Consider the following 17,964-nt stretch of genomic DNA (forward strand, 5'->3'; position numbering starts at 1 on the left):
TAATGCTATACAACACATCAAATATAATTGAATATTTCAAATATTTTACACTAACACAAAATCTGGCCTATATGTTAGCACTAATGTTGCTTGCTAAAAGGTTTTATATTATTTTTGCTGTAAATGCAAATTATTATCATCTTTTATCTATGATAAACTAACAAGAGTGTATTTATTTTATTATGCTACTTTGGACTAAACACTTCAGTGTATTATTTTGCACAGGAAGAATAATAATTCACTTGAGTCGCTGGGTCAAGAAGAGTACAGAAAAATTTACGGTGACAAATTTAAAAGGATGTTATTTTTTTAAACAACGTCTTTCTATAATAAGATCTTTTACTATCTTTTCCGTACAACTGACAAACTGGAAATCAATTTTTGAATAAACCCAAAGAAAATAAAAATAATAAAAACTAATATAACTTACTTTTTTTAGAGCTAGAAGAAATTCCTAACTTTTCATTCAAGAATTGCAATAAATCTTTTCTATCTTGAGCACCTAGCGGTGTTGTAACCAGTTTATTATTCATACCGGTCTTCGTATTTATTCTGAACAATCCACCAATATTTTTAAAAGTCGATACACTCGCTGTGGTAACAGCAGTGGCAGCCTTAGAGGATGAAGCAGTAGACATAATCTCATTATTATTATTATTATTATCATGAGAAACATTTCTTGAAGGTTCAGGCATATCAGTCTTATATTTTCCTATACCTAATGTACATTCCAGTTCACTTGAATTAACTGGTATCGAAGCCGTTGGAACACCCAATGTGCTGTTAATAGATCCAGTGATAATATTACCTGAAGACATCGATGGTACCTGTGTTGTCACAGCCATCGTACTGTTTGAATTTACATGAAGCATACTGTCCGGATAATTTTTTGCAAATTCTTGACCGGCCATAAAAGCATCCTGTAAAATTATAATATTAACTAAAACTTAAATAAATTACTTAAAACAGAATTTGTTTTTTTATCGCTTAGATACTTTAAAGTAGTAGATTTAAGAAATTAAAACTTATTATTGTTACACAGACAAAACATCTCATCACAGTTTTTCATTAACAAGATATACAAAATTAGCCTATAATACAATGTATAATAATAAAATACCATAATAAAACCAATCCAAGAAGAAAAAAAAAAACAAATACTTTAAACATGAAATGTTACATCGCATTGCTATGAATCAGATAAAGCTCACTATCCGCATGAAATTTAAATAAATAATAATAACTCATTTTATTATTAATAAATAATAAAAAAAGGAAAGAGATAAAAACTGAGTTAATTAAATTTAAACGATTACGTTTAAATTTAAAAAATAATAAAATTAAAAAAAATAAAAATAAAATGTAATAAATAATAAAACTAAAAAATAATTAAATAAATTTTATCATTTCCTAATGAAATCTACACTACATTTAAATCTGTTTACTCAAACATTGCGCATTGAATATATTTTGTTTAAAAGTAAACTTCATCTCTTCTGAAGTTCAGAGAACCAAGAGAAGTATCTGCAGAGTTAATTTTTTTTATTTTTCTTATAACTACATTAATGTTTGTTTTTCTTTTTAAACTTCTATGATTTATATTTTATTTTATATAGTATAAAAGATATTTTCTTAGAATATTGTTAATAAATATATTTAATTATAATTATTGCGCATTATTTATTAATTGTACATTTTTTTATAATAGTTGGCGATTATGTTTAAAATTAAATTTCAACATAATTAATTGACCTTGAAACTAACAATTTGATTAAATCAATGTAATGATTACTTTAAAATTAAAAAATTTTAAATAGAAAATTTAATAGAAAAATGCTACTGTCATTTTGGGATGGAATAATTAGAAATTATTAAGGAGAAAAAAATTCATTGTAGCTGTAACGTAATAATGATAATTGACTGAATATTAATTGAGAAACAAATATATTGAAGAGTTAATTATTTTTTTAAATATTTCTTGCAAAATTTTTTCAGAATAAGAAAATTCTATTATTCAAAAATAACATATGTTTTGGTTATCATTTCATTTACAACTTTATTATACACTTATATAAATATTTACTACCATATAAAAAAGTAAATTTTTATGTATTTATTCTAGAAGAAATAGAAACACGTTAAGATTATAAGAATATGCATTATTGTTAATGCACATGCACATGCGCGCACGCACATACAAGTTATATTTATTTTATCAACCTAAGTACAGAACAAGGATGACACTTACCTTATTTTATCATATATGCAAAACGTTTTTGCGAATTTCTCGCATTATCAGTTGCAATACATTTTTTTTTCAAATTGTTTACATCAAACTAGATATTACAAATAAATATTATAAAATAATTTTTACTTTTTATTAAAAACAATAAAAACTTTTTTAAAATTTCATTATTAGATTTTTTTAATAAAAATCAATGATTCAAAGATAAAAATTGGAATTAAAATTAAACATTAAAAGTTAAAAAATTAAAAATTGCATATATAGAAATATGACAGCAACTGATAAAAAATGTTAATTTTTAAAAGTAAAAAAAAAATATAGTTTAAATAAATATACATGTAGTCTAAGCTAGCCAATGTTACATTACTGTACAGATTTGAAATAGAATTATTCATTAACAATCTCTTAGTGCTGCCATCTACTGCACCTTTTGTAATTGTGTCAACCTCATACTCTGACGGTTGATGAAATTAAATCTACTTTTATATTTATATACAAAGCATGTTTTTAAAGTAAGTACAGTTATGAAATTTAAAAAAACCAAGTACAATACTCTTGTACTTGTCATATCATGCAATCGGCTTTTTAACACGTCATCACAGAAGTCCACCGCTAAACTTAATAAACGCTGCAACATGGTGACAATTTTTGATAATTTAAGCATTCGGTCACAATTTCATAGACAACACTTTTTGAAATTTGAGGAAACTCTTCAGATAGCAAAGAAATCGTAAAGCGTCTCACTTTTTCATCAACTTTCTGCACCAAATCTTCAGTAATGACAGGTCATCCATTCCATTCCTCATCATGAACATTCTGGTGGCCACCTTTAAAAGCTCTAACCCATTTTCGTACCGTTCCATCATTTATAATGTTTTCTCCATACACTTCACTGATCTGACGATCAATTTCAACCGCTTTCACACTTTAGCACTAAGAAAATAAATACCACCATGTATTTTACAACTGGCGAGATTCTCAATCAGCAGAGGCACTTTAGATACTCACAAACAAATGTAAACACAGTCAAATATTTCTGTAGTGGCATCTGTGATGCAGATACACAGTGTGCAAGTGTGGAATGCTGATCACAGCGTAGCAGCGGTGTAATTTCAAAATGGTATTTACTTTAAAAAGATGCCTTGTATATAGAATTTTTCTAAAACATCTAAACCCCTATTATGTGGATACATATTATATTTTTTTTAATTTTCAGTACTTCCAAATTTGTTTCAATATCAGATATTGAATGTGTATTATTAATAAGATGGTCAGAAACATTGGAGAAATCCAGTTTTCCATTTTTATACTACCTAAACTGTTCAGAGAATCTAGTTTTGAAAGATTTTGTGGTTTTTCCTATATAAATACGGTCACAATCATTACATTTTATTTTATAAATTCCACTCAAATTATATAAACCTGTGAATCAGTAAGTTTATTGTTTTTCAAACCTTTTATTATACGGTTATTTGTCTGGTACACAGGCTTAAATCTATTTTTATCATAAACCTTTGTTATATTTTCAACAATGTTATCAGTATATATTTGTGCATATTTTAAATATACATTGTCAACTTCTTGTGTGTTATTTATTGGTATTAAATATGTATTATTGTTAAATTTTGACATTTATTTTTTGTATATATTATCTATAAAAGATTCATTATAACCAGTATATGTAGCAATTTGTTTTATAATATCTATTTCTTTGTTTAATTTATATTTATTTTCATTACAATTTGTGTAATTAGTTGCTCTATTAACCATGTTTGTATATGTATTAATTTTGTGTGACCACGGATGATTTGAATATCTATGTATTGTGGTTTTGCTGGTTGTGGGTTTCCTATATACTGAAGTTATAAAATGATTATTTTTATTGTTAATTTCGATACTAATATCATAAATATACCAATATATTTATATATCAATATATATAAATATATTTTTTTTTACAAAAATATCATCAACATACCTAGTTCATAACAAAATATCATGAGTATGAGTAATGCTATAAACAATTTTATTTTCAAAATTTTGTAGATATATATATCAGACATGATGGCTGACAAAGGAAAACCCATCGTTAAAGTATTTTCCTGAGTATATTTGTCATCAAATTTAAAATAATTTTGTTGGCATATATTTCTAATAACAATAATAATATTATCAATAAATAAATGGTCTTCGTGATTGCGTATTAATTTACTTTTTATTATGTTAACTGTTTTACCTACGGGTATCATAGCTTACCATCCTAGTGTTATTTCCAATTTTTTAATCTTTTAATTGATTAACAAAGTTGTATTCATTTGTTATATTATAATTGTAATCTAAATTCATTTTGATCCTATGTATTTTATCTATTATTTTGGAGATAATGCAAGATGAAGTAAAATTTCAACAAAATTTTTCCAAATTTTTTTTAATTTAAATATATTGGTTTATTAATAATCATTAACCTCTGATTGTAAAAAGGTTTTTACAAAAAATATTAATTCAATAATAACAATAAAAAAAAAAAAAATATGAAAAATATCCGAAGTTATTAATGAAATAAAATTTTATGTACTTTTCATTTTAAAAAAATGTGTATGAAAATGTAATTTAATAGCCATACAAGGAAGTAATGTGGTTTCTACATCAGATTTTTTTATAAAACAATAAGGTAGTACATTTTAATTTCTTTCAAATAAGTTTTGTAAATTCTGATCCTTTTGATAGCAAATTTCTACTCATTGGATATTTTGTAAATATTATTATATCTGTCTTTTTATTACATTGTATGTATATTCTGAGTAGCTTCTTAATTTGACATACAAAGGTTAATTCAGATAATCAGGATTCAAATGCAGTGAGGTGTGAAAATGACATTCAACAAAACATATTTCCAGTAATGCGAGTGTAAATTGTATTCAAAAAAAGCTAAATCAAAGTAAAGAGAATGTGTGTACATTTTCTAATGCAGTGACAAATATGTTATATTGGAGTAAAATGGCAAAAAACATATTACAATAATACAAATTTTTTTTACACTGGAATCACATTATGTAAATAGACTAAAAAAATCTGATGTGGACACCACATAACTTCCTTATAGGCCTATTAAATTACATATACACATTTTTTGCTGCATTTCATTTAAATTTATTTCATTTGAAAGTGAGACATGATCCTCCGGTTCTTTAATAAAGTGGACAGTAACACAATTGCTGAAATATTAGTTTATAATATCTAATATTTATACAATTATTAATTCAACAATCTTACATGAAATATTAGGATGACGTAAAAGTCCCTTTATTACTTGTATTACTAAATCAGTTTTATTCATATCTTCATGAGTTGCTGATAAACAAAAGTTTTAGATTTCTGGTGTGTCGTATAAATAAAACTTAATAATAATTAAACTATTTCATTCAGTGAACTGGTTAGAAATGCTAATTTCAACCTTATGGTGTAAAATATTCAGTTTTTATTACCGGATTATTTGGTGAATAATGAAAAAGAAAAATTTTATACGAATTTGAATACCAGATTGTGGATACTGGTGTTCTTTGGTGGTTGGGTTTAAATTAACCGCACATCTCAGGATTGGTCGACCAGAGACTGTACAAGACTACAAATTCATTTACATTCTTACATCATCCTCATTCATCCTCTGAAGTAATATGGTGATTCCGAGGGCTAAACAGAAATAGAGAAAAAAAGAAAGGAAAAAGAAAGATAACATGAAGAAATATATCTCAAAAAACAACAAGAAGATGAACATGCAGAGGAAGAAACTGCTAAGAATAAGGGAAGAATAAAAAAATGAAGAAAGATGATAAATAAATATAAAGAGAAAGAAAATGTTAAACTCAAAGAAACAATAAAAACATTGAGAGAAGATGATAAAATATAAAGAGGAAGAAAAATTGAAAACTAGAGAATGAGTACACAAATTAAGATCAGAAGAATTGTATCAAACCAAAGAGCGTGATTGCAACAAAAAAAAATAAACAACATGATGATCAACTCTGACTTAGGGAGAATATTGTCCAACAATATCAAAGGAGTAATGAACTAAAAGATAAAACGTTTTTGCAATTTATTAAAGATCGGGCATATATGCCTCAGTGTACATGTTGTTCTTCTGAGGGTCTACTTTTCAGTCACTCTGTAGTTAACTTTAATGTAGATAAAATTAAAGGTAAATTATAGAATAATTAAATAAAATTAAACAGAGATTAAACTAGAAAATCCCAAAATAATATGATTCTAAATTATAATTTTCAATTAATATTAAATAATCAGATATTTCACCAAATCTATTTAATTTAATACACATATGTAATAATCCCTATTAAATTACATATATACATTTTTAAAAGTACATAAAATCTTATTTCACTAATAACTTCTGATTTTTTTTCATATCATTTTTTTTTTTTTTATTATTGAATTATTATTTATTCTAAAACTTTTTTTACAATCACGGGTTAATAATTAATTATTAAACCAATATATTAAATTTTAAAAAAAATTTAAAAGTTACAAAAAAAAAGGAGATGAAGATGTGCTTCCCCTTGTAAGATCCAAATAATTCATTAATTACAATTTGATTTGGCTATAACTCTGCAACCAATGAAAATAAGTACCACTTATGATATATTGTGGAAAAGCTCTCAACGAGGGTTTATTATTGCAGTTAAGAAAAATCCAAATCCAAAATCCAAATTTTTTGATTTTGGACACTTGTGGTTCAGTTGATTGCAATCAAAAGGAGAGGTGCAAAACTAGATGTTACAGCAGTCCAAAATCCAAAATTTCAACATATTATGGCTAATTGTATCTGCAACAGTTTTTGAGAAATCTGGGATGAAAACCAATAAATTAGGGTTCTTGCAGTTGACTTAAATAACTTATTTAAATTTTATAAACACGTAAAACATTCAAACAAAACTTGTAGAGGATTTAATTCTAAACAAAATGATGTGAGATAAGTTGAATAAAACAAAGGAAAGTTGGAAAATTTGAATTTTATTTAGAAACAGTACACTAGAAAGAAGAAAGTAATAAAGGAAAAGGAAAGCCATTTAAATATCTCATCAAACTTTGTCTAAGTATCAAAGTTGTTCACAATGTGACTATGTAATTCCACCGCTGTTTACATTTCATCATGGCACATAGCAGCTTATTTATATGACTTACAAACCAACTATACAGTTGAATACTAAATTAGTAGAGATTAGAAATCAATTTAGATTGGGCATGATACTTGAAAAGAGATCTTGAAGATTTACAGGGTGTAAGTAAATTTGAAAAAAGTGAAACATGATTTTTAAAAGAAACAGGAGTACATCAGGTGGACAAAAGTCGGTTTTCCCAAAGTCTGTGGGCAATTAGTAATAAGAATACAATTAATAAAAAATTAAAAAAAATAACCTTTTATTATTACATGTTTAATATACATTGAAGGAAGTATTCAGAGTTGTCTTCCCCTTATACATTCCTGGAAGTGTTACACGACCGAATTACACATTCTTTCCTAACAAAGTCTTGTCCCAATTTATAAAATTAACTAAGTTTTTCACAATTCAGGTCAATTGGATATGAAGAAAATTCAATATCTTTGTCAATTTCTCAGAATGTAAAATCACATGGCATTAAATCAGCTAACATGGTGGTCATTTAAGCGTTTCTTGGTGTCTTACCCATTCAGGAACAGTTTGATCATGGTAGTCTCTAATTTCAATTCATAAGGAGATGCTTAATGTTACTGCCAAACATAGGGATCAACAATGTCAAACAATGAGTCGTTGAAAAGCTTGGGGATGACATTTCAAGAGACAGAATTGCCCATTAGATTTCGACTGAAGAAATAAAGTTCTAATACTTCATTTTTTGTGATTTCACACCAAATATGAATTTAAATAAATTAAGTTTCTTCTTCATAATTATGCAAATATCTTTCACAGATTAATAAATACAGATAATGAAGGTCTACTAGGACATTCAATTTGAAGCACACTTCATCAACGCATGTCACATAGAGAAATGAGAATCTGCTTCATAATGGATTACAAAAAGCACAAAATTTCACCCTTCTGTCAAAATCATCTTCACAGATTGCTTAATGTAATATACTAGGTCAAAATGTTTCAAACTCAATTTCTTTGGAATCATTTTGAGTATTTATAGCCTAATGAAAACCTTCTGGTTGAAGTTTGAGAGCTCTTTAATAATGTTCCACAGCAAGTTCATTGTTTTCTAAAGTTCAACTAGTTTTAGGCTTACCTGATCTCCATTGCCTCCAGTATTTTCAATTTTTATGTTCGGCTTACAAAACTGCTGATAGGTTGATAGTAGACACTTAGTAGCATAGAATCGCTCAAATATGACAGCAGTATTCTTATTATTTTTCCAACAACACTGAAGCATAAAAACCTTTTGTTGTGTAACATACTTAACACCATTATTCTCAAAACAAATACAAAACTGAACATAATAGTTATAATTGTATCAGAATATTCCACCAAGAGAATGTAAAGCACAAGGAGAGGAAACTGACTTTTAGCCCATATAAAGATACTGCCCATATATATATGTATATATATGCATTATATTACCCATGATATTTTGCCCATGCATATAAAGATACTATGTTAGATATGGATCTCTGAATGAGGTTAAATGTTCATGTAAGTGAAAACAATGAAACATGAGGATGAAATAAACAGTAGATGAAATTTTGAACTGTTTACAAAAATCTGTAATTTTCGACATCCATTAATGAATAAAAATACACAAAATAAGGCTAATATAAATATATAAATCTTACTGTGTAGCAGTAGTAGCATGGAACGTGAAAGAAAGGAAAAGAACACTTCAAAAAAAGAAAATTAATTTCTCAGAATAAAAATGAAAAGAAATAACTTTATTCAAGTTAACTAAATCTCTCTTAATCTAATGATTCCATAAAAATTGAAACATCCCAAAAAGAAGCATCATATAAAATAAAGAACTGAATTATCATCATGTGATATTCTGCTAAGGTATCCCGCCAAAGTCCTTTACAGCACCACTGTCTCAAATTGTGCTTTCTCATGCACACTCTTTGGTCGTCTTATACCCTCCAATCTTGATTTTGTTTATCTACTTTAATCTCTTCTTTACTTTCCTCTTCATCTGTTTCCACTCTACGAAGAAATGCTCAATACTCAACAAGCCTGACAAGTATCTCTATTCACTTCTCAACTGGTGCACACATTTTAATCTCACTACCAACCTTCAAATCTATATCGTGAAAGCTTCAATTTTGTTCAATGATCTCAATTCAAAAATATATACAATAAAAGTTCAAAATACAAAAAAAAAAACACTTCACACTTAGGTGTGAAGTGTTTTTTTTTTTTTGGAGGAAAAGACCATTCAAGTACTAATACTTGAATGGTCTTTTCCTCAAACTCTAAGACTGAACTGCTGCATAATAGTCATTTGTTTTGTTTCATTCGTTAATGCTATTCTTATCATCTCTAATTCTTTCATCCAATTCTCTGTTAGCATACTTTCAAACTTGCTCTATTATTCTTTTGTTTCTCTAGACTACCATGTTTACCCTAGTCTTTATTCTCACAATTTACGTTTTCTTCTTATTTATTTTCACTTTTTCCTAACATTCTTGCTCAAGTCTCAGTCACATTTAGTTCAATTATTACCACTGGAAAAATTTGCCTAATTACACTTTTGATGTCCTGCAATTATTGGTTCTTTTAGTACATCATCCTCATTTCCTCAATATAAAGATAAAAATTTTGTTGTAGGTAGCAGAGCTTTAACTTTTCTACCTAGTAATAGAAAATCTCTCACTATTCCACTTTACTTTTCTACCTGCTTTTTACTTCATGTATCATTTTTTATCAGTCTTCTGTCCATTTATCTTCCTAATTTTAAGGATTTTCGTCAATTTATCTCTCTGGATTATATGGGATATGTTTTCTACATCTATGAAATAACAGCTTTTCCAATTACTCTTAATAAGGCAAATTCCTTCTACACAAAAGAATTTTTCTCTGTAGAAGAGTATGAGATAAGGATAAAGATACCATTAACTGAAGCCACATTTAACAAAATAACTTTCTACCTTGTTAAAGAATTATGGTTGCTTTATTCTTTAGTTTTTAGAGGAGGTTAATAACCATAATAGTCAGTCCCACTTCGGTCACAAAAAACAAAGAAAACACACGGATGGAAAGATGTAAACCGATATATAAAAAAATTAATACTGCAACGGTATGAATAAATTAAGTAATTCAGAGGAGAAAGATTACCAAAAGGTAAAGTTGAAAGAAGATGTAGAAGACATCCAAGGACAATATTGAATGTGGTAGTCATGAACAATGGGAACAAGTAATAAATCTAAGTATAACAGGCAGTAGTCAAGAAGAGATTCTGATAGAAGAAAAAATTAAGAGGTTTTGTGATATTTTAGATCCGATTACCTTACATGAAATGGGATCCAGCAGGTGTCCAATGATATGACATATAAGTGTGCACGATGAATTAATCAAGAGTTAATATAATGAATGAATGCAATCATAACTTTATGTAATATAAATAAATAGCTGCTTCACAGGCAAAATCTGAGTAACAATATACAGAACTAGGATTACTTTACTGTCAGAACGAAGCAAGATCCTGTTACTTGACATTCTAGCAGTTCATTTGTAACACAAGCCTGCGATGGTTGTGTTTTTTTAATTTTTGATAATTGATTCTTATGTATTTTTAGTGCTGAATTCAAAAATAACCTTCATTTTTTCCATCACGTCAGGATTTTTTGCATATTGCAAATCTCAAAATTTGTAAAAAGGTGAAAAATGCAAAAATATGATAAAATAAAATAGATATAAAGGTTTTTTTTTATAATAAATTAATATATTCACTTTTTTGTCTTAACTAAGCATTCTTATAGCTAAACAGTTAAGTGGTCTGAAGAGAAGGGTGGAAGGTCATTGACCCCCTTATTTTCTAATGAAAATTGCCACAAAATAGCCTATAATTCAATTATAGGGCATTTTTAAATTAATTTATTTAATTCATTTTTATAAGGTATGTCATGCTTCACTCATCCTTATTGACAAAGTATATAAAATACTTACTATTCCATGTATCAAAATTTCTTTGGACAGCTTATACTCTGATGTTCTCTATAGGGTTCATCTCAGTGTAACATCCCATAACAGTCTGCAAACAATGATGTTGGCCATAGTAGTTCATTTTCCTTGATAAATCCTTTTCATTTCTTTAATGTAGATGAAATCTCTCACCCATCTCTAACAGCACCCAAATTTTCAGGAAAATAATCCATATGTGAATTTAGGAAGTGAACCTTTAAGCTCATGGCAGCATGTTCTCAATGATTGATTTGAAGTTTGGATCCTTCTTATTGCCCAGAAACTTGGTTACTACATCTTTAAATGCTCCTCGGGCTTCTTTTCTGCAAATTCCATTTGTTTCTAAAAATTACCATCTTTGAGAAGTTTTCTAATGTCAGGACCAGTAAAGATACCCTCTTTTAGTTTAGCGGTTGATAAGACGGAAACTTTGTCACATTTGCCTTCTTTTGGTAAGGCTTTACAAACTGCTTCATCAAGCCTAACTTGATGTTTGAGGTGAAAGGAGAACTTTATTCGGATCTATGAGAGCTTTCGGAGAACATTTTTGGTTCCAGCTTTTCTTTTGGATGAATCTATGAACAGTCTCCAATCAGTACTTCCTACAGAATGTTAAATCAAGTCAAAAGTCCACGTACATTAGTGCAGAAGACTAATTCTCCTTCTTCTGAAAAAATATGGAAGAAAATCCTTTTCTTTGTACCTGAGCCAGGAAAATGAGGTGTCAGCTGCTAGCAGGTTCTTCTCTTTAAGCCTTGAATCAAGCAATTCTGAATTTCTTTGGTCAGATGTAAGTCCTGAACCAAATTGCTTAGTTCAGACTGTGAATAAAGCTCTGGTGCACAGCTATCTCTATTGTACTCCTCAATGTTATCTTCATTTAAATCACCTGAGGAACCATCTATTTCAGGTAAATTCTCTGGTGGAATTGGCAGTGGTATATTTGGACCATGAGGAACCGGCCGTAAAGTGGATGGCATATTTGGGTAGATGATTCTTTTTTTATACTTCAAATTGAGACTGTGAACACCGATTGAACAAAACTAACAATCATTGGTGCGATTTTGTGGCTCCTGCCACACCACTAGAACTCCAAATCTGAACGCTTCTTGTTCAATCTTTAACCACTATCTAAGTCCTTCAACACATGAGTAGCAAATGTGGGGTACCCAAATTTTGTTGTGATCTCCTATTTTCATTCCAAAATACGTGGGATACACTTGTTGAATGAAACTTGTAATATTTATTTTTTGCCTTTCCACAATTAACTCATACCACAATTGTAACAAAAAGAATCTGCAGAATTTTTGCAGCCTCTAGAAGCCACATTGAAAATGAAAAGTTTGCTTTATAACCTGAAAATACATTTTCAACAGACAAAAACGGGTTTGATCATGGAGGATGGAAAAAAAAAATTACACATGCTTATAGTTGAAAGAGCACTGACATTAGCTACATGGTGCATGAGTGGCACGGATGGCTGCCAACATACATGTTACATCTTGTTAAGTCTTGTCACAACCTCTCAGCCAAGCACTCCCACCATCTTGTCATGTTCAACCCAAACCCTCCCCATCGTCCTCTTCAGATCACTCAACTCTTTAGTTATAAGAATGTATAATAATATAAGCCAAAAAAGTGAATATATTATATTAATTTATTATAAAAAAAAAACTTTTATGCCTATTTTATACAAGGGTCAATAATTAAACAGCCAAATAACTATACAGCAAAAGTGGTCTATTAAATAAATACAATTTTTTTGTCTACTTTTCCTTCTCTGGACTTGTCCCATATTTTTAAGACTCTTATTATCCCCTCAGCAAAGAATTTTTTACCTTGATCTTGAAGCCAGTTTTGTACTTTTTTCTTTATCTCTTTGTTATAATTGAACTTGATGCCATGCAACGCTTCTTGCATCAGACCAAACAGATAAAAATCCAAAGGGGCAAGGTCGGGGCTCTTAAGGAGGATAAGGTAGGAGCTCCCAACCCACTCCGTCAATAGTATCCAGCGCCAGTTGTGCCATATAAGATCGAGCGTTATGCTGAAGAAGAAGCATGCCTTTCTTCTATCATCCCAGACATTTCCTCTTCAACATGAGATTGACTTTGTTCTCAAACATGGCTGAGTAATATAGGCTATTGATAGTACGTTATTCCTTCAAATAATCACAGAAAATCATATCATGGGCACTCCAAAATGTGACCTTACCAACTAGCCGATGGTTGCATTTTGAATTTCTTATGGATAGGTGATTTAGGGTGTTTCCACTGCATGCTTTGAAGCTTGGATTCCAGCTCAAAATTATGTATCCAAGTTTCATCACAGGTTAAAATCCTGCCAAAAAATGATTCACCTTCGTTATTGAGACAATTTTTTAGTTGTGTAAATCTATTGGCTTTGTGATTAACAGTAAGCTCTCTGGGAACCCTCCTTACACAAGACTTACAGAAGTTCAGTTTGTTTTGAATGATGGAATGAGTTAAGGTCTCTTTTCACGAACAGAGGTTGCGTTGTATAACGTCTTTTTCAGTGCTATTTTTGAGCTGGTGGTTGAGTGTGTACCTTCCCCAGTTTCACAATCTTGCTGTCCCAGAACTGTTACAACGGTTTTACACCCTTCCTGTTTAGACGATTCATACCCTTTTTGCGGAGATTCAGAGGATTTGGTGCACGATTTGTTTGTCAAAACTTAATTGACATTTTTCAGTAATTTGTTCAATTGCAAGTTATCGGTCTTCTTGGATAAGTCTGATGTCAACATTGTTGCCAGATGCCTGGAGCAGTACTTGATTGTCACGCTTTTGTGGCCACTTTTAAATTTTCCACCCACATGTAAATACTCACACGGTTCATGCAACTACTGCTGTATTGTTTGGTCATCTGAGAGAATATTTCTGACAGTTGTAAACTTTCCAAAAGTAAAAATTGGATCACAGAACACTGTTCTTCAAAAGTACTTTCTTTAAGAGGACATGTCATTGTAGCTAAGACTTAACCTTTTCCCATCACAATGATCCGTGCTCTGCGAAAATATGTTGGTATCTGATTGCCTCCCTTCATAGTCTTATGCTCCCCTCTTGTGAATAAATTAAAAAAAATTACAGTATATTAAAGAGATTTAACAGATTCTGATAAAAAAAGTTATGATTGGATATTTTTTATGTCTGTAACAAAAAAAAATTGAAACGGTACAAAAATTACGATTATTTAATTGCAGAATTTTTTTTGTGGATTTCTACCGCATTTTTTATTAGCAAAATTTTTTTTTACTTTGTGTTTATGAAACATAGTTTGCTGATTTTAAAAATAATACTTTCAAGCAAATCGGTTGAAAATTGGGGAAAATATGATGAAAAAAAACCCGTGTCATAAATCACAGATTAGTAACATATGTTAGTATAAGTGAAAGTAGATTCAGAAAAGTACGTTTTATAAAAATCCCCACTACTGAAAAAGGTATTCAGATAGACAAAAAACAATTTTTACTGTATACTGCTATTCATTACGAATCATTATGTGTTACATGTTTACAGATATCATTTGTAAATAATATAATTTGTAAATATCATTGTTTGTAAATATCATTTAAGATATTTATAGACCTCAAGTAAAAGTGACGTATTTATGACCACAAATTCCTGTTTTTTTGTGTGAATAATTTATTATGTGTTTCAATACATCGATAGGTTGCTACTAAGATAAGCTATTTTGTAAATAATAAATAAATCCATAATCGTCATAGCAATTATAATACACAAGTCACACACACACACACAAGCACATTTCTGAGAAAAAAATGGTCATATTCTTTCTAGTCTAAATAAAACATTTTACATCGTATAAACGTTGTTCAAATTGTGTAATAAAACTGATTCCTTTGTGAATATAAAACAAAATAACTGACTTAGATGCCATATAAAATGATTTTGTAACAGGGTTTTAAATCTGACGCCGTACATAACCAGTTCCAAGGCTAAATGATCTGAAAAGGTAAAGAGGTTGTTTACTTAAATATTAATCGAACAGCTGACTGACACTCTTTGCAAGGTTGCCAACCAACATGTACAAAAGTTTCAACTGCCTGCATTAAGAGTTTCCTTCACTAAAAATGTTCGTCTGTTTAATTATTGAATGACCCTCAAAATATCACATTTTTGCAATTTTTCATTTGCGATTTGCAAAAAATCCTGACTTGATGGAAAAAATGAAGGTTATTTTCAGATTCAGTGCTAAAACGTACATAGAAATCAATGATGAAAAGTTAAAAAACATTCCTCAACCCAAATTTTGCAGGCTTGTATTATGGGCAAACTTCTTTTTCAATTTTTATGAAATTTTGTAACAAAATTTCTTAAGATTAGACAAAATAATGTATAAGTAACAATTTTTCATAAAATTTCCTTTTAAAACAGCAGTCGGCACAACCCTTATAATAAAAGTTTACAAGCGATCAAATTTTTATTTCCATTTTCAACTACAGAATTAGATTTTCTACAAAACCGCTTAAGTGACAACTTGTATCTCTAATGGCAATACAGTTTTTATGAAAAATGAGGAACAACTAAGTTAAAAGTGATATACATAACAATAATATTAATAAATAGTCTAGCAAGTTCAACCTAACAGAGATTATAATTATTAATAAAAATAGATTTTCTTTTGGTTAGTCATTATTATTTTTCCCCCTCTTTTTCTCCAAGTTGAAAACTTTTTCAAGATTCTGCTTCATCAGAATGCAGAAATATAGTAATTTTAAATTACAGCCATAGTTATTAAAAAATTAAATACAGAGATATACTTGTATTTACCATCTTGGTCATTGATATTTATCAAAATTACATATTTATATGTTCAAATGAAGCAAAGATCTTTATGAAAGTGCTTATTACATAGAAGAGAAGGGGAAAATAATCAAGCTAATGAAAATTTGTTTTTATTAACATGTACATACATTTATAAGGAATTTAGCTCTAACAACTGAATAGGAGCTTAAAAAACTATATTCAATTAAATAACTGGTAGGTGCTATTTTCTTAAACAGATCAGTAGGACCTGTATGGGGGGGTAATGAGCAGTGCCAGACTAGGTAACATTATTTCTAACTTCAACCACTGTAGATAGTGATGCATGTACTACTGGCAAGTCTATCATGTTGTCTTATGTATAGCTCACTAATATTCATTTTCAGTTATTGCTTATAGAATTACTATTTACACATATATAAAAAAAGATCAATGCTTAACTATGCGGGTATAATTAAAAAGCAATCCACAAAAACTAAATTAGATACGTAATTAATTAATAAACAAATGCATGCGCGCACGCGAATATAAATTATATGTGTATGACATGATATATGAAAGTGCATTAAAAATATTTATTGGAATTATTGCCCTATTTTAGATACATAATCTGTTTTTTAAATATAAGTACTGAAACTATATCACAACTTACTGTTTACAACAATATCAGTCTTCTTACAAAACACATATAAATTCAATATAAAAACCTCATAAAATAATGCCCAATAATGGTTAAATAAATAATTGGTAATTTGTGCTCAAAAAAAAGACTGATGATTTGAGGAATCGGCAAAACTCCAAAGAGACCAAATGTCTCTCAATCAGCGAGTTCTGTTTTTGCTCTATTAGTAATTATATTGATAGTTCATTTATAAATACCAATAATTAATAAAATATAGCAAATACTATGAATGCAAAATTTAACATTTTACAGATGAAGAAAAAAAGAAGAATGATCTTTATATATAATAATCAATTTTTTATGAATTATTTATATAAACAATCACAGAATCAAATGTATTCAACCCTGAAAAAACTGTGTGCATGTACTTATGACCAAGATAAGATAACATTATATGAGATCTGTTCAAAAAATAACTGAACATTTTTAACTATGTGTCAACAGAGATATTTAGTGATATGCGGTTGGCAGCATTGTGTTCTGCATAACTTTCTCTGTAACCACTTCTGTTCTTGGATTTTCGATATCTCATTTAATTTTCACTATATTGTTATTTGAGTGCAAGTGTTATTAGCAATTTTTGTAACATACAATTTTCAGGCAACGATACAACATAACATTTTGCATTAAACTGGGGAAAACTTTCATAGCAACACTTCAACTTTTGAAACAAGCTCTCAAGAGAGTTTGCTGTAGGTCATGCACACTGTTACAAATGGTTTTCACAGTTTAAAAGTGGTTGTCAGTCAATCGAAGATGACCCTTAACCAGGAAGACCTTTGACTTCAACTGATGACACTGATAGACTGTCATAGAGAACTTGCAGAAGAGGTTACAATCTCAATTGGATATGTCGTTACATTTTGACCGGAACATTGAACACGAATTGCAGCAAAGTTTATTCCTCATTTGATGACCGAACAACAGAAAGAACACAGAGTGGATGTTAGTTGGCAACTTCTTGAACAAGCCAATGACAATGAAACATTCATGCAAAGGATCACAACAGGAGATGAAAGCTGGGTTTACGGTTACGACATCGAGACAAAAGTTCAATTATCACAATGG

At 29.1% G+C, this 17,964-nt stretch overlaps 1 protein-coding gene across 3 annotated transcripts in view; it reads right to left on the bottom strand.

Moving 5' to 3' along the window:
* LOC142332414 (protein ABHD18) overlaps window positions 1-17,964 on the bottom strand; it is a 69,037-nt gene that overhangs the window by 20,303 nt on the left and 30,770 nt on the right. For 2 of the 3 annotated variants that reach the window (XR_012758301.1, XM_075378854.1), the window contains exons 8-9: window positions 8,528-8,662; window positions 431-920 (exon numbers count right to left, since the gene is read on the bottom strand). Coding sequence is in view for 2 of the 3 variants with exons in the window: in XM_075378854.1 (XP_075234969.1) it covers window positions 431-920; window positions 8,528-8,662 (625 nt within the window). In the remaining variant the exon portion in view is untranslated. The remainder of the gene's footprint in view (window positions 1-430; window positions 921-8,527; window positions 8,663-17,964) is intronic. The other variant, XM_075378855.1, reaches the window with a different exon arrangement.

The sequence above is a fragment of the Lycorma delicatula genome, chromosome 11, assembly GCF_047948215.1.
Source record: "Lycorma delicatula isolate Av1 chromosome 11, ASM4794821v1, whole genome shotgun sequence".
Classification (NCBI taxonomy): domain Eukaryota; kingdom Metazoa; phylum Arthropoda; class Insecta; order Hemiptera; family Fulgoridae; genus Lycorma; species Lycorma delicatula.